Source organism: Xiphophorus maculatus, chromosome 18, assembly GCF_002775205.1.
Source record: "Xiphophorus maculatus strain JP 163 A chromosome 18, X_maculatus-5.0-male, whole genome shotgun sequence".
Lineage (NCBI taxonomy): Eukaryota > Metazoa > Chordata > Actinopteri > Cyprinodontiformes > Poeciliidae > Xiphophorus > Xiphophorus maculatus.
Genome location: NC_036460.1, coordinates 4,508,231 through 4,529,193, shown reverse-complemented (window position 1 = coordinate 4,529,193; position 20,963 = coordinate 4,508,231). Strand labels below are relative to the sequence as shown.

Genomic DNA, 20,963 nt, shown 5'->3' with positions numbered 1-20,963 from the left:
AAATGGTTACACACATTTAACATAATATTAGAAACATAGCATACAAATTCATAAATGCACAATTAGAAGACTATATATAATAAAATAACAAAGCTATTTTAGAAACGGCATGTTTTCATAAGTGCACAATATAACACCATGTAATAAAATAATTAAACTCTTAAACGTTCTAATATTTATAACAGATTAAGGAAGTGAGTTCCATGTTTTTATTTCTCTAAAAATAAACGTAACGTGACTTAATTGTCCTTATTTGGACATGTGCTCTCTTGGTGGGATAAGCAGGTGCTTTGGATAACATGTGGTGCATTGTTTGTGATATTGGAGGGGGATGCTTTTCTATGGATTTGATTTTAGCAATATAGGTAATTGTCAAGTATTTAATCTGAACTTGTGAGAAATTCTGGGCAGGTGTCCCCTTGCAGGTTTTAGCGGCGTTTCCCAACAGGGTTTCACTGGAACGGCGAGTAGAGCTTCCTTCTTCCCCTTTCCCTTCATCAGCTCGGCACCATTCCATGGTTTCGAGGGGGTGACAGCCTGCTGGTCGCCTTTATCGTGCCACTGGTTTTTAAATAGCATAAAAACCCATCGCTACGCCTCCCGAAGATTAGCGTTGAGTTTGTAAGCTTCTTCGCTAGGCAGTTAGCGGGGACACACTGCGGGTGGTCGCTTTTGGAGTTTTTATTGTGCATTAAGTTGTCACTTGTCTGTCGTTATAAACCATGGATCAGGTTGAAGCTTTTAATGCTTAAAACCATCTTGGAGATGTGTGCTAGGAGCAGTTATGAACTTGCTTTGAGTGTCATGAGAAAATGTGATCGGCACTTTTAGAAATTTTAAATTTGTTTGATGTTGGGGTGTGTCTAAGCCTTGTCTAACCTCGTCTCCGTCTTTAATAATGAGTGTCACTAGTTTGTCTGGTGGGCAGCAAACGGATTTGTTTGAGCTTTAAGTTCAGTGTAAGGAAAAAGTGTGATTTGAGCCTGGTTGTGAAATGACTGTTCTGGTGGAGGAGTTAGCCCACGTTTTGTTTGAATCCCTTAAGACTATGGTGCTGGACCATGCTGGGGTTGTTGTGGGTGTGACTCTCCATGTTTTGTTGGTCATTATGTGATGAGGAGAATCCTAGAGAAACTTTGTAAAGCAGTGATGTGACCTTCTGGTGTTGTGGAGATGTCGGCTCACTCTTGGTCGATGTCCTAATGGTGGGAGACCATGCAGTGGATAAAGTGGTTAAAGTGCATAAAAAGGAATATTTATTAACACAAACAACAATGGATTGTGGATGTCAGTATCAGTGGTTAAATGCAAATGCTTGGATGTGTTGTACGAGTGCATATGGAAGTGTTGAAGTGCAAAAACAAAGACAAACGAGGGGAGCTGAGGCCTGGCAACAAAACACCACAAGCGTCAAGCGGCAGATTGGACGCCGAAGGCAACCCAGAAGGTGGAGACAGCCAGGTTCAAATATTCTGCGCTCCAAATCAACGGATCAGAAACACCTGCAAAGGGGAGGAGCACAAAGACAGACAAAAACAACACCTGCAGCCCAGCCCTTAAGGCCCAGGGCCGTAACACTCCCCTACTAGAGTTTTTACATTAATCTTGGTTCAACCACAGCCTGAGCTTGTAAAAAAATAATAAATTTAGCTCATCCCAGTAAAAGTTTGAAACAAATTTTCACCCAATGATGAAAGTTATTAAGGTTCTTATGGATCCTGTTGGTCAGAAGTACTGGGGACGAGACTTCAGACTCCCCTCATTCAACTAGGACAGGGATGAGCAATCCTGGTCCTCGAGGGCCGGTGTCCTGCAACCCTGGTCCAACATACTTGAATCCAATAGGTGAATCACCTCCTAAGTGCAGTCAAGTTCTCCAGAATCCTGCTGATGACCTCATTACTGGACCCAGGTGTGTTGAAGTAGAGATACATCTAAAAGTTGCAGGAGACCGGCCCTCCAGGCCTGGAGTTGCCCACCACTGAACTAGGAGGTGGCCTGAAGTTTATCTCCTTTGGCTGGTCGATGCATCTGATCTCCCGTCGCCCTCGACCTCTCCAACTCGCTGGATCATGTTTGTGGTTGAAATGATCTTTAACAGACTGAGGAAGAACGATCAAAAACCAGAGAGAATATATAAATTCTTTGTCAATATTTATTTGAAGGCTTTACAGCGTTTGGAGTCTCTGCTCACTGAACACAGTCAGGAGAAAGAGCCTCGAGCAAAACACAGCATATTGTTTTATAGGAAAGGTTTCATTAAATTCACACAGTTTAACAATCTACTTAGCTACAAAACTGACTGCAAGCATATGCATTTTCTTTCATAAAGCATATTAAACATTTAAGGATGTCATAAGAATGCAAAGAAGAAAATATTCTACAACTTTATAATAATACAGAGTTCAGAGAAACAGCTTCAGAAGACTTTCCCATGAGCACATGCTTTACACAAGAATCATAACACTGTTATGCATTAATTCACTCATAATCATAGTAACTATAAAATGTTCCATCCCATCTGCAAGCTAAGCAGACATGTAGCCTACATGTTTGTTGCTACATGTACTTGGTCTGCCAGTCACCAGAACCTCATTATTCACACAGAGAGATTTTCTCTCCTTTAAAAAGCTGTTGAAATACTAATTATATGCGTCCATGAATTTCAGGCAGTGAAGCTCGTTTACGGCGTATGCACTCTTTGTGTTGACTACATAGTTAACTTTATTGTAGTAGGAGATCAGAGGCAGTTTGTTCACATCATCTGATAAATTTTCCTTCTCCGTCTCAGACAGGCCGATCTTGACGGCAGCCATTTTGTTCATGTATCTCTCTCTCACACATTGGTCAAGAGGGTCGGCATGTTTTCTTTGTGTTGGTCTCGGAGCCATGGGTCCACTATGCATTGTGCATGCACTTCCCTACTAAGATGGCGCAGATCACATCTGGTTCAGACTTGTGGGAACTGGATGTATTGGATGGGTTATCATGGCAGTGATGACATACACCACCTACAGGCAGGACAAAGTATTACAAGCCAGGATCAACTATATTACATTTGTCACACAATTCAACTAAGACAAGGACACAAGCTGGGTTCAGGGCCTGATGGAATTGGCTACCTGACCTTTGACCCCAAATATCCTATCATATGCTATCCTTGCAAGGTTGATGAAGATCAGATTTTGATGAAGTGGGTTTTCTGTTATATTTTGTTTGTTGAATGTTTTGTTTTGTTTTCCCTTCTTATATAAGTTTAACTTAAGTAGGTTTAGTCCAGATACAAATTTCTGAATGTTGAACTTCCTTCCTGCTGCAGGAGCACAGAGACATTTTATCATAGATACATAGACGGATAGATTTCCAGGAGTCTGAAACATGTCTCTGCTCCTTCCTGCGGATGTGAAATGAAGATCATTTTCTCCTGGTTCCTTCAGACTGCAGTCTCCTCCTCTAAGCTGCCTTCAGCTCTGGATCCTTCATCATGATGGTTGTTTTCTGGTCCAGACTTCTGGTTTCTCCTGGCCTGGAAACAGAGGATGGTTCAGCTTCAATGCAAGAACTTTCCCAACTGAACACATCATGCATGATACATGCAGTACCTTAAAGTAGAGGACCAGGACTGATCCCAGCAAACCCAGCAGGACGACAACCAGTCTGATGATCAAAGCAGTGGGAGAGGCTGAAACTGAATGAAACAGATTCAGGATCAGCTTTCATCAGATGAGTCCAGCTAGAAAATAATCATATAGACCCTTGTTTTCATGCTGCCTGTAGATCTGATCATGAACATTAATATCATCAATCCTCCTCTCTGACCTCATGAATGAGGCAGACAGCTGCTGGTTCACCTGAAGCAGAACCTTTCCTCATGGACTCCATGAGTTTACCTGAGACAGTGAGGTTGAGAGGCTGGCTGATAGAGGAGAAGTTATAGGAGAAAACGTAGACGTGGTAAACGCAGCGATAGGTTCCTTGGTGGGCGTGGCCAGCAGCAGAGAACAGGAAGAGGGCGGAGTGATTAACAGCTGGCAGGGTCTGGTTCTGAGTGTAGTTAGAGGTGCTGAAGATGAGCTGGAAGGAGCCGCCTTCATACTGAGGTCTGATGGAGCAGATGATGCTGAAATTTGAGCCAATGAGGAGCTCAGACCCCTGCTTTCTGCCTGTGGAGACCCCGTCAGTGGAGGAAGAGAGGAAGATGAGCGGCTCAACCAGCAGACCTGGGAACGCAGAGGAAACACAGAGACAACTGGATCTAATCTGAGGTGGAAAACAAGATGGCATGAATGAGAAAGAGACAGGAGCTCATCGCAGACTGGTTGCCATGGTTACTACCATGTTTAAACATGATTACTAGCACCTTTATGATAGATCTATAGTCTGTCAGTAATATTTAAACCAGTTTTAGTTTCCCTCTCCTCCAGGTTTCAGGTTCTTAGTTAAAGGTGACGGTTTCTCTGCAGACATCTGGAACCTGATGGAAGAAACATTTTAAAATAAATAAATATGAGAGTTCAGAGTTACCTGAGCAGATGAACTCATGGCTCTGATAATTGTTTCCATCATAAGGTAAACAGTTCTTTAATTCAGATCCTGACTGGAAACAGTGAGACCAGATCCACCAAACTGGTCTCTCTGAATCTTCCTCTGAATTTCTTACTGAAACAGCAGAACCACAGTCCAGTGCAGCACAAACTGCAGCAGCTGAGTTCATGTCCCAGTAACTATACATAACAGCCACTGGTCTCCACTCTTCTTGATGTAACATCTCCAGTCTCCCGGCACATCGGCTGGCCTCTCCCACCAACCTGAAGTTGTCTTGATGTGAGCAGAGACAGAGAGTTCATTAATGAAGGAAGTGAAGCAGTGAACAGCAGCAGGTCTGCAGATCCTCCTCTACCTGAACAGGTGAGTCCAACAGCTTGACCAGGTGAGCAGCTGTTTCTACCTGAAGTTTTAATCCGGATGCAGTTCAGCAGAGCAGACTCACTGCCTTCACACAGGAACTTTCTGCTCCCCACTGGAGCCTCTGCTTCTCCATAGAACGCCCCCTGGTGGACTGAAGGAGGCCCACAGCCAATCTCCCTGCAGACCACCTTTGCATCCCGTAGGTCAAAGTCTTTTTCACACACTGAGGACCACGACTGGTTGGTCTTCACCTCCAGTCTGCCTGAGCACCGGTTGGTCCCTTGAACCAGCCTGACTGAGTCTGTGGATGCAGAAAGAAAAAAGTTTCTTCAACATTTTCACTGAATTTGGTTCCAGTTTGTTCAGCAAAGCTCCAATACAGAGCAGACTCTGTGTGGAGGAACCAACCAACTAGTGGAGAACGGGTGGAGAGGGGAGCTGGGCAGAGTTTTGTTATTTTTAAATCTACTGTTTAATATTCTTTGCACTTTTAGCATCTGCTTATACTGCAGGCCGGCCCTGGAGATGGGTGGGAAAAAAACTTAAGACAAACAGAGAAAATTACACTACAACATCACAAAGAACCTATGAATTATCAATTATTAATATTTCATCCTTGTCTTCTACAAAGCAAATGTGAGAACAGATTTAATCACAGAATAATAGAAAACTATCATCTTTTTACACTTTAAACTTAATTTGTGGAGGAAGTTCAATATTTGATCAGCTTCTTCTCAATGACATTGAGGTTTTTATAACCCTGAATCTGCTCCACTGGTTCCCCTTTAATCTAATCAAACTTCATTAAATCACTAACCTGGTAAAAACCAGCCACTCTGTAACTACACTTTGATTCATCCAGAGAGTCTGGACTGTGTTGAGCTTTTAAATTTCACCCAGTTGCTAACGTTTGTCCATGACATGCAATGCACCAGATCCACACTAAGAAGTTTACTGGAAGTTTCCTGGGCTGTAAACATGTAGAAAAAATCAATTACCAAGCACTGTTAGATGGAATCACTCAATCAGGTTTACTAGCATATTGTGCACAATACAGAGAACATATAAGAGGATCAATAGTGAAACATTTCCGATTGAAAACTCTTTCAGGCAGAGACAGCAGGAGTTTTATACCAAGGCTGAGGGAGAGACGCTCTGGTTCTCATGCAGCTGCAGGAAAACATCTCCCAACCTTGTGCTTGCAACCCAAACAGCTTCATTTGGTGAGAATCACTAGCATTTAGAATGAAGACAATACAACCAGCAGATATTACCTTACAATAATTTGTCCTCCACAAAACAGAGAAGAGCCGTTAAAGTTAATTCAATATTTGGAAGTGTGGCCACCATGGACTGAACTTCCTCCACTGCATTGCTAAAACTACAGAGACTATGTTTCTAAAATAACAGAAAATAAATCATCGTTCAAACTTCTCCTTCTGTTCGCTGATTGGTCCGGTAGAAAATCTACCAGAGTGAATCCAGGTGAAGTGGAAGAAGCCCAGACTGAGCTGGAAGTGAGAATTTTTTTACAGTGGAGTTGGAAGCAGAACAGGAAGGCAATGGCCAGGATATGAAATCACCTGAACAGACGATCTCCACATTGTAGTTCTCATCTATTTGTAACGACACCACAGATCCACAGTGGAGCTGTCTGCAAGCTCCAGCTGCTGATGTAAAGTTCCAGTCCCAGTTCCAATATTCCACTGGTTTCCAGTCTCCCAGATCCTTCTTCTCCAGTCTGCCAACACAGCGTCTCCTTCCTGCTACCAGTCTGAGTTCATCAGACAGCGCTGGAAGAAACAACATTTACATGTTGGGTTACAAAAAGCAAAGACAGATTCAGGATGTGTTGACAGGATCCTGTTGATCGTGTTTATTTGATCTTCTCTTGTTTCTTCCTCCTGTTAGAGGCAGAGCTATCATGGATGGTTCTGATCAAAGCATCTTTATGTTGGAATGGCCTAGTTAAAGCCCAGACTTTAATGTTATTAACACTCTGTAGTAAGACCTGAAATGTTTCTTATTATTCACCTTTTCTACCCATTTATATTTTATGTCTTTACTGAAACCAACCAAAGTTAAATTCATTGTTTTTGTGTAAAAAGTTGTCAAATCCAACAGATTCTGATTCTGAATGCAGAGCAATCAGAATCAGAGCAGCTCATCTAACCTTGTAGATGAGCTGGTAGATAACTTCCATCGTAAAATTTCAGATGTCATTGATTTCTTTGCCTAAATTAAAGTGAAGGTCGTGTCTGGTAGGAACAAACCTCCATGGAAAAATGTTCAAACATTTAGATCTGCAAGACAATTTAGCCGTAGGGCCGAACGTAAATGGAGTAAAACTCAACTTTGTTTATTATGAAATCTATTAAGAAAGACTGTGAAGCTATCACTCCACACTAAAACATGCAAAGGAAACATTCTTTGCAGAAATCATAAACAAAAACACGAACAATGATTGAGCTTTATTTGCCACAGTTGACAGGCTGACAAACCACCTGACCTGCAATCAAACTCGGCCTGCAATGAATTTGCCAAATACGCTGCAGAGAAAATTAAAAATATTAGAGGGTCAACATTCACTGCCACACAAAATCTAATATGGATGCTATGCCCAAAGATAATAACACCCACAACTTTTTTCAGAAAGTCCTGCCTGTCATTTCATCTGATCTGATTCAAATATTAAACTCTTTGCTCTCATCAGGTTTTTTCCCCCAGCAGTTTTCAAACCACTGATATAAAAAATAAAACGATCTGAACAAATCATTACTGCAGAATTACAGGCCGATCTCCAACCTTTCATCCATCAGCTAAATTATTGAAAAGCTGTTTCAACAATTAACTCTGCAAAACAACCGAAACTCTGAGTTCCTTTAAATCTGGACTAAAAACCCAGCTGGTCAGATTTGCTTTAGAAACATAATAAATGAAACACTGAACAACATTTTGATGTGTAACGACGACACTTTGACAAAATGTACTGTTTACTGGTTTACTGTGTGGTGTCTTTAGGACTTTTTGTGTTTTTATGACGTAAAGCACTTTGAACCGCCTTGGTGCTGAAATGTGCTTTACAAATAAACTGATCGATTGGTTGATTGATTCTAATCTGCAGCAGGCGAGTTCCACATCCTGCCTGAGACACTCCCACGTCAGACGGAGCTCAAACGTTTTCACCAACACAACCAGCGGTACCAGAAGCCGGTCCAATGACCGTGGTGCTACTGGGCTCGGTTGGCCAGCAAACGGGCCTGACCAGAACCTCATAGAGAACCTGTGGAGCCAAGAGGAAGATGAGAGAATTCATGCAGAAGGAGCCATTTTATGTGGCTCCACCTGTTTACTGCGCAGATTCAGCGCTGGTGCAGAGTTTCTGCAGCTTCTCCTTATCAATCAATCAATCAGATTTATTTTATAGCACATTTCAGCAACAAGGCAGTTCAAAGTGCTTTACATCATAAAAACACAAAAACCAACAATTCTTGATTTTATTGGCTCCTTAGCAGCAAGTAGACAATATAAACATCACTAACTGTGTAGCAGCAGCTCTATGATCTGAGACTAGAAACAGTTTCCAGTTTTTTGTTTGTAAAATGTAACATGTTTATCAGTCGATCATTTTTAATTTGAACTCTAGTGAATATTAGTGTTTTTGTTTGAAAGTGGAGTCCTACCTGAGCTGCAGAGACACAGAAGCAGCATCAGAGCTGTTTGGTCCATGTTTCCTCTGGATGTGGAGTGAAGCTTCGTCTCTTGATGTGATCAGGATGTGGCTCCAAACTCTGAACACTTCCTACTTTAAGCTTTTTTATCTGCTACTTCCTGAACGTCACAGTTCAGGTCTTTGGCTGCTTTCAGAGACAACGCCTCCTTCCTAGGAGCTGATCATGAAAATGGGTTCATACTGGGCCTACTGGGATTCAGGGGTTTCACCAGTCTCTGTTGTTCCTGTGTTTAGTTCAGTCTTTGTTCTGCATGTGGCCGGAGTGGATCCAGGTGTGTGATCCACTGAAGGGGAACCTGATGTTGTTGGCAGCAGTAGCTCAGCTTCCCTCCAGGAAGGGGTCACAGCTAAACAGAAATGAGCCCAGGTGTAGCTGCTATGAAGAGAAGAAACAGAGAGAGAACATAAACTTAATGTCAGCAAAAACTGCAGACATTCAAGGATGGAGAGCAGTAGGAGAAAGAAGCAGAGGAAGGAGAAGTTTTCAGTTTGTCCTCCAGGAGGATTGATGGAACATCCATCCATCCATTTTCTGTTCACCCTTGTCCCTAATGGCTTACGGAGGATTGCCGGTGCCTATCTCCAGCTACGTTTCGGGCGAGAGGCGGGGGTCACTCTGGACAGGTCACCAGTCTGTTGCAGGGCAACACAAAGACATACAGGACAAACAACCATGCACACACCTAGGGAGAATTTAGAGAGACCAATTAACATGACAGTCATGTTTTTGGACTGTGGGAGGAAGCCGGAGTACCCGGAGAGAACCCACGCATGCACAGGGAGAACATGCAAACTCCATGCAGCCCGGGAATCGAACCCAGGACCTTCTGGCTGCAAGGCAACAGTGCTACCAACTGCGCCACTGTGCAGCCCCATTTTGTAATTATTTCCAATTGCATGTAGTTCAGCCTCTGTGTGCTGGCGTGAGCATGCTGAGTGATGCTAATCTGGATTGAAGCTTCAGCAACATTATCAGCTTTGTTGCAACATAACCAGGTTTTTCAGGGTAAATCTAAACTTTAGATCTTCAACCGGAAAAAGTTGTTTATTTCAAAGAACTGAGATATTTTAGGCCCATTTAACTCAAAACATTTATTATTTAGAATATTAAACACTACCAGCCCCTTTATGTTGCTGCAGCAACATGCATTTATATCATAAAACAATGAATGAAGAGACATGAAAATCTAAAATATTAGCTGAACCTCTGAGGTTCTGACCCAAAATCTGAGCCCGGTTGGACCAAAGTTACCTGTTTGATAGTCGGGTCGGGCTTCTGTGGTGCATTTTTAATAAGCCAGCAGGTTTTTTGGCATAGAAACCATAACTAATTGCTCCTTTGCACTAAATTCATTTCTACCTTCACAGTTTTTCTTAACACATATTTTTTGCCTGATTATCATCTTGGGATAGTATCACAGTTTCCGTCTGCGTTGGCTGACTCAATGTACTGAATGATGAAATATCCGTCACTAAGCAAAAAGTCACTGACTTCAAAATCCCCCAACAGATTAAACTAGAACTTCTGAGTTAAATTTTTATTCTTTTCTGTCATAATTGGCAGCAATTTCCACTAATCTATTAGTTGAGCTAATTTTTTAGCTTAGCACTAAAGCTAAGTTAAACACAAAAGAAAAGACATTTTTCTCATTTTGGAGGAAGTTTTTCCAATCAGTCAACCTGGAAAACTTCATTGCAGTCAGCTGACTTGCAGCATTAGGTGGGGGAGGGGCATTGATGCTCTGCAGAAGAAACGCAACAGCACAAAGAAAAATATTTGCTTTTGAAGCTGATTTTTAAAAATAACATCATCAGTAAACACAAAAAACACCAAAACACTTCATGTCATGGTTTAAATTCTTTTTAATCCTATTAAACTTTGTACAAATCTGCAGATATAAAACACAAACATTCCTCTAAACCAGAGTAAACTTCTTCAGTTTTAACCCTAAATGTGTTTTATTTTTAAATACGGTTTCTATGGTAACTAACAGTATAACTTCAACTCCCCAAACAAACAGCGGTGATTTAACACAGCAAATATACAATCATTCATATAAAAAGAAATCTGACAATCAGAACATGGAGTGCAGAAACTTCCATCTTTAACAAAAACATATTTGACCTTCAAACTTTAAATACTTCACTAAAACAGACAATAAAGCTACAATTTTATAAACTTTTTCAAATGTTCATTCCTGCTAGAAACGATTAACCAGCTGTGTCCAAACGTTTTAGTGTTTTACAAATAAAACATGCAAAACGTTAATAGAAATGCAGTAAAGTTGTTTTATTTGTGTAGAGAAAGAATCTGTAAATCACTTTTTCTATTTGGTAAAAAGGGCAGGACCAGAGTCAGGGCTCGTCAAATTTAATCTAATTTAATCTATTAAAGCAGAAATTGACTCAACAAAAGAGAAACCATCTTAGTGTTTAACCTAATTAAAAAAATTATCCTTTTGTTAAAAATCCTCCTAATCTGTCAAATTTCTGTTGCCAGTTGAATCTATTATGTAGTTTCAAACTAAGGTCCATTTATGTGGCAGCATACTAAGGCTGTTGTAGATAGAAAGACAAAAAAAATTAAAGCTGCAAGCAGCCTCGGGCGGCCCTCGCAGCAAGCGCCGCTCCGGCCTATTGGCCACCGCGGGGGTTCCAGCCACCGCAGAAGCTCTTGCATGGTTTCCAGAGCCGCAGCCCGCTCCCCACCGCAGAAGCTCTGCCGCAGTTTCCAACACCGCCGCCCGCTAGCCACCGCAGAAGCTGTCACGCATTTTCCCCACCCGTCCACCGGGCGATACGCGTGAATGCGTTCGGCAGCGCTCCCCGACGACTGTCAAAAAATCTGGTGCAGATCGGTCGATGCATCGAGGAGATACAGCCAATGTATTAACTTAGGGGGCGCAGTGGAGTCAAATTACATTTCAAACCCGTTGGGCTCTTTAGAGGTGAACAAAGGTCATACATATCCAGTTTGGCGCCAATCGGATGATCTATTTGTGAATTAGAGCCAAACGTATGCATATGGCGAGGGACTGATTTTCGCCATTTGGCCACACCCACACGGTTCAGCCAGCAGCGAGCATTAACAGAGCTCATCATCCGAATCATCTTGATTAGGTCAAGAGAATACGGAGCTTTCCATGGAAAAAACGGCACTTCCTGTTGTGAGGGGGCGGGGCATAGATAACGTCATAATATGATGACATAGGATCATCGGGCATCCCACCAGGATCACTCATGCCAAGTTTGATACAGCTTGGTCAAAATATGTGGAATCTAGAGGCAAACGTATACCAACGGCGTTGCCGCCATTGAAAAGTTTTGGCACTTTAAAGCAAGTGAGACCAACTTCATATCTGTCATCCAACACAGAATCACCTTGATTAGGTCAAGAGAGCCATAGATGGAACTTTATAAGGAAAAAAATAGCACTTCCTGTTCTGGTGGGGCGGGGCTTAGATGACGCGATACTATGATGACATAGGATCGTCAGGCATCCCACCAGGATCACTCATGCAAAGTTTGGTGCAGAAGCTATCGACCGTTCACAGTAAAATATGAGACTTCCTGTTGTCAGGGGGCGTGGCCTATGTGTTGTCATCATTTGACCATTGGATATTATTGGACACCTGATGATGATCAATAACTGAAAGTTTGGTGTCTCTGTGAGTTTTTGTGTTAGAAATACAAATTTTTAATTTTTTCCTCTTCATTACAAAATCGAACTATTTCATTTGTAGGGCAATGCTGCCCTCTGGTGTCGAATTACTGAAAACGTTTCATTATTTCAGTAATTCGACACCAGAGGGCAGCATTGCCCTACACATGACAGGGATCCCCTTTGTAATTACATATTACACAGTCGATCACAGGGGAACTTTGAGCCCTGCTAACCCCCCTTCAACATGGTCAAAACTCACCATTTTGATAACTTTGAATCGGACATGCCTTATGATCAGACTGACCGAGTTTGAAGCCGATCAATCGAAATCCCTAGGAGGAGTTCGATCAAATGCAAAGGCTGTAAACATCAAAATCAGGGTCAAAATTAGAACTTCAATCCAAAATGGCCGACTTCTTGTTGGGTTTAGAGCATGGCTCCAAGAGACTTTTTTGTACGTCCTGACAAGATACACATGTGTACCAAGTTTCGTAATTCTAAGTTAAAGCATGGCTTGGGGCTGATTTTTTAAAATATTCTAGGGGGCGCTGTAGAGAAATGAGGCCACGCCCTCGAAATTTCGCTATGGATTCCTGTTCGGGGATGCATAAGGATGCATCCTAGTGAGTTTGGAGCAACTCACCCCGAAACTGTGGAATTCAGAGCCAAACAAATTTCGATGGCGTTTGCAACGCCGCCACGCCCACCTGCTACATCGCAGCTGGTCGGGGTTGGAATCCACAACACGCCAACATGTCTTCTGTCTCTGGACACAGTTTCATGTTGATTAGGTCAAAGGGCTAAGATAGCGACCGTTCACAGTAAAACATTACACTTCCTGCTATCAGGGGGCGTGGCCTAGGTAAAAAAAAATTTCACCACAGGGTATTTTAGGACACCCGATGACGATCAATCACTGAAAGTTTGGTCCCTCTATGTGTTTTTATATAGGAAATATAAGAGGTTTTTGTTTCATGGCGAGTAGGTGAACTTTGACCCCTGGTAACCCCCCTTCAACATGCTCAAAAACTCACCATTTTGATAACTTTTAAATGGCCATGCCTTATGATCAAACTGACCGAGTTTGAAGCCGATCAATCGAAATCCCTAGGAGGAGTTCGATCAAATACGAAGGCTGTAAACGGCCAAAATAGGGTCAAAAATGGACCTTCAATCCAACATGGCCGACTTCCTGCGATACTTGCACTATGACATTACTTGTAAATTCTGAGCGTCTTAGTGAGCTCTACAACTGTACCGAATTTCAAGTGTCTACGATGAAGTAAGTGAATAGCAATGGGTCTTTTGAAAATTGCTAGGTGGCGCCGTTGAGCCATTTCTTTTGCGATTTTTGCGTCGACCGTAAAATACGTAAATTTGAAACTCACTGTATGCATCTGCCAAGTTTGGTGAGTTTTTGAATATGATAAAGCCCCCAAAAGGGCAATTCATTTGTAGGGAAGAAAAATAAGAAACAGTACAGATACAATAGGCCTTCGCAGCGCTTTGCTGCTCGGGCCTAATAAATAAATTTAGACCAAAAAAATCCAGAACTTTTAAAAAATTGTGGAAATTTTGGCTTCAAACTTTGAAAATTTTTTCTTTCCAAGATGTTTTCTAGAAAATTTCTGAGATTAATTTCAGAATTTCAGTTTTTCCTTTGCAAATTTTTGACTTTTCAAACTCACAAATTGGCTTTTTCTCCTAGAAAATGTTCATGTTTTTGGCAGAAATTTATTTTTCTTTTTTTAAATCAACAATCAATCAATCAATCAAATTTTATTTGTATAGCACATTTCAGCAGCAAGGCATTTCAAAGTACTTTACATCATTACAAACACAGAAACACAATGCAACATAGAATCAATAATCAAAACAAAGCATTAAGTCAAGTTCCATCAATAAATTTGTAGTTGATTACATTTCAAATACAATCCTAAACAGGTGGGTTTTTAGTTGAGATTTAAAAGAAGTCAGTGTTTCAGCTGTTTTACAGTTTTCTGGAAGTTTGTTCCAAATTTGTGGTGTATAGATGCTGAAAGCTGCTTGTCCTCGTTTGGTTCTGGTTCTGGGGATGCAGAGCAGAACCAGAACCGGAAGACCTGAGAGGTCTGGAAGGTTGATACAACAACAGCAGATCTTTAATGTATTGTGGTGCTAAGCCGTTCAGTGATTTATAAACTAACAACAGTATTTTAAAGTCTATTCTTTGAGCTACAGGGAGCCAGTGGAGGGACTTTAAAACTGGTGTTATGTGCTCTATCTTCCTGGTTTTAGTGAGAACGCCAGCAGCAGCATTCTGGATCAGCTGAAGCTGTTTGATTGATTTGTTGGACAGACCTGTGAAGACGCTGTTGCAATAATCAATACGACTGAAGATGAACGCATGGATGAGTTTCTCTAGATCTGGCTGAGACATTAGTCCTTTAATCCTGGAAATGTTCTTCAGGTGATAGAAGGCCGACTTTGTAACTGTCTTTATGTGGCTCTGGAGGTTCAGGTCAGAGTCCATCACTACTCCCAGGTTTCGGGCTGATCGCTGGTTTTTAGTTGTAATAACTGAAGCTCTATGTTGTCTCTAGATCTATAACTCTAGATCGTTCCTCTTTAGGTCCAAAAATAATAACTTCAGTTTTGTTTCTGTTCAACTGGAGAAAGTTTTGGCACATCCACACATTTATCTGTTCTAAGCATCTGTTCAGTGATTGGATGGGGTCAAAGGTCACCTTGTGACATCTTAATGTAGAGCTGTGTGTTATCTGCATAGTTATGGTAGCTAATATTATTTCCTGTTATAACCTGAGCTAGTGGGAGCATATAAATATTGAATAAAAGGGGTCCTAGGATTGAACCTTGGGGTACCCCACATGTGACCTTTGACCTCTTTTATGAAAAGTTTTCAATTGAAACAAAGAAATCCCTGTTCTTTATGTAGGATTCAAACCAGTTAAGCACTGGACCGGAGAGTCCGACCCAACTCTCCAGTCGATTCAGTAATATGTCATGGTCAACAGTGTCAAAAGCTGCACTGAGGTCCAACAGAACCAGCACTGTGGTTCTGCCACAGTCCGTATTTATATGGATGTCATTGAACACTTTCACAAGGGCGGTCTCTGTGCTGTGGTGACCATGGAAACCAGACTGGCTTTCGTGTTGTCAACATGAATGTTGAAATCACCAACAATTATTAAACAATCATAATCAATACATATAAGAGATAGAAATTCATTCAAGTCAGTAAAGAAATTTTCCACAAAAGTTGGAGTTTTGTATAGAGTTACAGTCAAAGTTCGTTTGCGGCCTTTAACCTCAATTCCAAGATACTCAAAAGAGGTGAAGTGACCCAAAGAGATTTTACTACAATTTATGGTATTCTTAAATATTGAAGCCACGCCTCCTCCTTTTTTGTGTTTTCAAAATACAACAGCCAAAATACAATGTCATACATTGACACCAGTCCTGTTTGGTCCACAATTAATTGAACTCTAGTTTGTTTTCCTAGTAAGTGGACTACAGTGCAGGGCATTCTGGGTAAATAGAAGTAAAACAAACATGCTAGCCTAGCGCTACCAGGAGAAACGGCTTGTGGTCTTTAGCCAAAAACAAGAAAAATCCTCCAACCTCTAAAATCTGACACATTTAAATAGATTTATTTTCATGAGACATTTTTCTGTCATTTCATTTCAGTTTTAGTCTTTGACCATCAGAGCAGAAAGGCTTCATAGAGGCAGAGAGAGAAATCTAAACATTAATCTGGATGTTCAGCCTCTGTGTGCTGGCGTGAGCATGCTGAGTGATGCTAATCTGGATTGAAGCTTCAGCAACATTATCAGCTTTGTTGCAACATAACCAGGTTTTTCAGGGTAAATCTAAACTTTAGATCTTCAACTGGAAAAAGTTGTTTATTTCAAAGAGCTGAAATATTTTAGGCCCATTTAACACAAAACATTTATTATTTAGAATATTAAACACTACCAGCCCCTTTATGTTGCTGCAGCAACATGCATTTATATCATAAAACAATGAATGAAGAGACATGAAAATCTAAAATATTAGCTGAACCTTTGAGGTTCTGATCCAAAATCTGAGCCCGGTTGGACCAAAGTTACCTATTTTAAAAATGATCCTTCTGTTAAAAATGATCCTAATCTGTCAGATTTCTGTTGCCAGTTGAATCTATTATGTAGTTTCAAACTAAGGTCCATTTATGTGGCAGCATACTAAGGCTGTTGTAGACAGAAAGACAAAAAATAATTAAATTTAGACCAAAAAAATCATGAACTTTTAAATAATCGTGGAAATTTTCACTTGAGGTTTTTCAAAGGGTTTGATTCAGTGCAGTTTGAAAATGTAACTCAGCAGCTGGAAATGGAACAAATGTTGCAATTTTGGTCCCAAATTGAAGATAAAAAATAACTTTATAATTGATAGATATGTTAAAGTTAATAAAAACCTACTTTATAAACACAGAAATTTTACATTTTTTCTTTTTGATGAACGTTTATAATGAAACTATTTGAGATTTTTAGATTTTTCCTTGGTTGTGAAAAGAATAAATAGATTATTTTGTTTTGTTTTAAAGATTTAGCGTTTAAAACTGTTAAACTTGATTCTTACAATTAAGAAAACAGGAGCAAGTAAAGGAAATGTTGCAGACAGACTTAAACCTTGTTGCTGCTCAGGATAACTCTCCTGCAGTCAAATTCGACCTTTGACCCCCACTTTGCAGCGACCGTCTTTCGGAGACTCATGATGGGGAATCCTCTTGATGCTGATTCACAGCAGCATTTTTGAGTTCAGTTTTTAAACAATCCATCAGTTTTTCTTGTATTTAAATGATTTGTGTTATGTGTGTGTTAGCTGGTCCCACCGAGCGATCCCCGTCTGTTCAGGCTCTGCGTGCTGCAGCTCAGGCCTCGACTGTCCACCAGGTGGCTGGACTGAGGAGCAGAAAACAGAATAATCATCACAACATTCAGAACAATGCAAACACACACTGCTGATGTACACTGAGTTTCTGTTAAGTACCAATGAGCAGTCAGTATCTTACTTGTAGAGGACAGCGGCCATATTGATCTCAGTTTGGATAATCAGAGAGAAATGCTCACATAAGAGTCTAAGGAAGCAGCCAGAGTTTGGAAATAGCTTCAGGATCTCATTACGATATACAAAAGTCGTTAAAACAAGAAAACTCATTATGACGAGATGAGAAACTTGCTAAATGGGAAAACGTCGTGGGTTCGACTCCCGGTCCCGGCGACCTTTGCCGCATGTCCTCCCCCCTCTTCTCGCCCTCCTTCCTGTCTGCCTACTGTCACAAAAAATACGAGCCACTAGCGCCGCAAAAACTCTTCGGAGAAAAGAAATGAAAATAAAAAAAAACTCACTAAAGTGAGAAAAATTGTACTAATGAGATGAGAAAGTATTAAAATAAGAAAACGTATTATATAAGACAAATAAAACCATTAAAGGAGAAAAAGCGTTACAATAATCAGATGAAAAACTCATTAAATTAGAGCTTTAGCATTAGCTTCCACTAAATACAATGTCAGTGTAGCAGTTAGCGACGTTATGAGCTCTTAGCAGGTTAGCTTCCTCGTTCAGGGAAAAGCGGCTCAGTCGTTTCCGGTTTATTGAAAACGGCATTTTACACTCGGTGCTTGCAGGGCCTGGCAAAGGTAACAATGAATGATGAACATCGATCCGAAGCCCCAACAAGTAGCTGGAGAAAGGTTTAAAGATGTTCGCCTCGTTACACATTCACAGATACAAAGGTGAGTTTAATTTATGAGCTTCTGCTAGTAGGATATATTAATTTTTCTTGTAAAAATGTGCTATTTAAATATCTAGAAAAATTCCTAATCCATTCTAACGGACAACGTTTTTAAATAATTGCGTAATTATTTCCAGGTATATTATGTGTGTTTGTTGTTGTTAGTGTCAGAAACCAGGTAAGGGGTTACGGTTCGGGCTTTTTGCTTCCGAAGGATCAGGAAGGACAACAGGCCCCATAGCTTAACAGTAGAGCAGCTCTGGTGGCAGAGTGAGTTCAGTTAACTGTTCAGGTTCAAAGTTGTGCTACCGTGTTCTTTAAGGTCTCTGTGTTATTTCCTTTTGTTACTTTTGCATGCTTCTTGCGAAAAGCTCAAATAGGACGTGTGTTTACAGCAGTGTGTAAAGGCGGGTCAGTTGCTCGGTTGTCTGGCTCTGGTCTGCTCACTTGTTCCCACACACTCGCTCTTTCAGGCTGAATACAGAAGTGATTCCATGGTAATGGAAGGGTGGCAGGTTCATTCAACCTAAATGCTTTCAAACAGACAAAAAAGAAAAGAGAGAAAAGTGATTACATTTTGTACTAGAGGAGAGAAAAAGAGGAGAGTGTGATTTTTACAATCTCCAAATTCACTCTGACGTTCCTCTCTTGCTACTTCCCTTTTTATTAGGATTATGGAGCCCTGGTTACAGAAGTTAGCAGCTGCTGGAAGAAGGGGCAAACAAAAACCCAGCTGCTAACACACTCAGAAATATTTTCAGTACAATGGAATCTCCTGTCTTAGTGCATGTGAGGTCTCAAGCGCAGTTCCCATGTCTCTGGTCACAAGTGTTGCATTTATTATTATTTAAGTTCATTTAAATAATGAGTTTGTCTGAAAGGTTATGTTTTCATATTATTATTCTTTCATGGTGTTTCTGTTCTTTGGCCCATTTTCTTTTATGGTACATTATTAACTGTTTGGATGTTTGCTTGGAGATTAGAAACGCTACACACTCTTCTTGTGTTAACAAACTGCTTGATTTAAACTGGTCAGCCTTGTGCCGTTGAAAAGGCATGTCCCAGAACATTCTGTGGTAGAAGTCTCTGACGAAACTGCCTGTGTGACTATGTGAAGAGCCCCCCCCCCTTCTCCTTGTTGTGATAATAAAAGTCAGCTGAGGACTGAGAGCCGGCGGAGTTGATCCCAGACAGTTGTTTGACTGCAGTTCTCCATGTCTGGCTTTTCTCCTCTCTTCTGCAGAAAAGTAACTTATTGGGGCCTGCCATGCAAAGCAATGGCAGGAACCTATTACTATTGTCGGAGAGAAGCGTCTCTTTAAGTTTCTTCTTTATTTTTCTTCCGTCACCGTTAATGCGGCTCGTACCGCTGGGTGCACACCTACAAATGAGGTATCAAAACGTGCAGAAAATTCACGCCATTGGAGCTATTACTTCTGGTGGGATTTGGGCTTAACGTGGCGACATAATTCGCAAAAAACTACGAAAAAAACCCCATTATAACTCAATGGGAAAAATCCTAGAAATACCCTATTTTTGAGGATTTGCTGTGTCGTCACAAATTCACCTAGAAATGCCATTCAAATTTCATTTTGTAGATACGTCTGTGATCTCTTCGAAAGTGAAGACGGCTCGTCGATACCAGTTACGGTTTGTCCACAATTTGCCTCTAAGCGACCCAAACTTTCTCATTTTTGCTGAAATTACAGTGACAGCCGATCTCGGTTCAGATCTGGGCACAACATTTCTTTCTCTCATCACTGTAAATGCTCTGAGTGAGGTACAGATATGAATCTCGGGACTATCGCAGAAGACACATTGAACTGTCATACGCTCGAAACGCTTTTCGAATATGTATTACGGTTCCCGAACAAGAAGGATTTGTTTCCAATGCTTTTTTTCAGTAAAATGTGTTTGCTCAAACACACTTGTGTGTTTGAGAGCTCACAGCTCAGAGCTCACACCTGCTGAGACCATTATTTACCATAGCAACGGAACTCAAGAGGCTATTGGCTGCTGATTTGGACTACGAATACGCATCGCTGTAGTTCTATCTATCCTCAGTTGAAACAGATCAGGACTGAGAACTGGCCTTTAGAACTACTGCTGCTATGGGCTGTATATAACTGATTTAACTCAGTAACTGTTACACATGGGATTAGTTTGGAACTTTAAAATTAAGCATACTGAAAATTTCAAAATAAAAGCCTTGAATATTTTACATCAGGTAATTGCTGTTTTTGGCTTTATTTGACGTTTTCATCCAAAGCACTGTTACACATGGGATTACTTTGGAACTTTAAAATGGAGAATAATAATAATTTCAAAATAAAAGCCTTGAATATTTTTACATCAGGTAATTGCTTTTTTTGGCCGTATATGACTTTTTCATCCAAAGCAATGTTACACATGGGATTAGTTTGGAACTTTAAAACGTAGAATAATAATTTCAAAATAAAAGCCTTGAATATTTTTACATCAGGTAATTGCTCTTTTTTGGCTTTATTTGACGTTTTCATCCAAAGCACTGTTACACATGGGATTACTTTGGAACTTTAAAATGGAGAATAATAATAATTTCAAAATAAAAGCCTTGAATATTTTTACATCAGGTAATTGCTGTTTTTGGCTTTATATGACTTTTTCATCCAAAGCACTGTTACACATGGGATTAGTTTGGAACTTTAAAATGGAGCATAATAATAATTTCAAAATAAAAGCCTTGAATATTTTTACATCAGGTAATTGCTCTTTTTGGCTTTATTTGACTTTTTCATCCAAAGCACTGTTACACGTGGTATTAGTTTGGCCCTTTGAAATGAAGCATTCTGAAAATTTCAAAATAAAAGCCTTGAATAATTTTACATGACGTAATTGCTCTTTTT

General features: G+C 40.6%; 1 protein-coding gene across 2 annotated transcripts; it reads right to left on the bottom strand.

Moving 5' to 3' along the window:
- Positions 1-2,137: 2,137 nt before the first annotated feature.
- LOC111611929 (scavenger receptor cysteine-rich type 1 protein M130-like) lies at positions 2,138-9,109 on the bottom strand. Of its 2 annotated transcripts, none has more exons than XM_023350939.1 (7): positions 8,592-9,109; positions 6,492-6,701; positions 4,901-5,209; positions 4,525-4,818; positions 3,891-4,220; positions 3,603-3,688; positions 2,138-3,526 (listed from the first exon to the last, which is right to left on the bottom strand). In XM_023350939.1, the coding sequence occupies exons 1-7, from the start codon at positions 8,635-8,637 to the stop codon at positions 3,434-3,436; spliced, it is 1,368 nt and encodes a 455-aa protein (XP_023206707.1). In that variant the 5' UTR covers positions 8,638-9,109; the 3' UTR covers positions 2,138-3,433. The 2 variants fall into 2 exon arrangements, with proteins under 2 accessions (XP_023206707.1, XP_023206709.1); XM_023350941.1 differs by having other exon boundaries at positions 3,603-3,682.
- Between the last annotated feature and the right edge of the window lie 11,854 nt (positions 9,110-20,963).

Excerpts from the sequence above, each read along its gene's own strand:
- LOC111611929 (XM_023350939.1), bottom strand. The coding sequence starts at position 8,637 with ATGGACCAAACAGCTCTGATGCTGCTTCTGTGTCTCTGCAGCTCAG. Across the intron at positions 6,702-8,591 it reads TCTGTGTCTCTGCAGCTCAG|CGCTGTCTGATGAACTCAGA; the intron begins GTAGGACTCCAC and ends TGTTTCTTCCAG. Across the intron at positions 5,210-6,491 it reads TGTGGAGATCGTCTGTTCAG|ACTCAGTCAGGCTGGTTCAA; the intron begins GTGATTTCATAT and ends CTGCATCCACAG.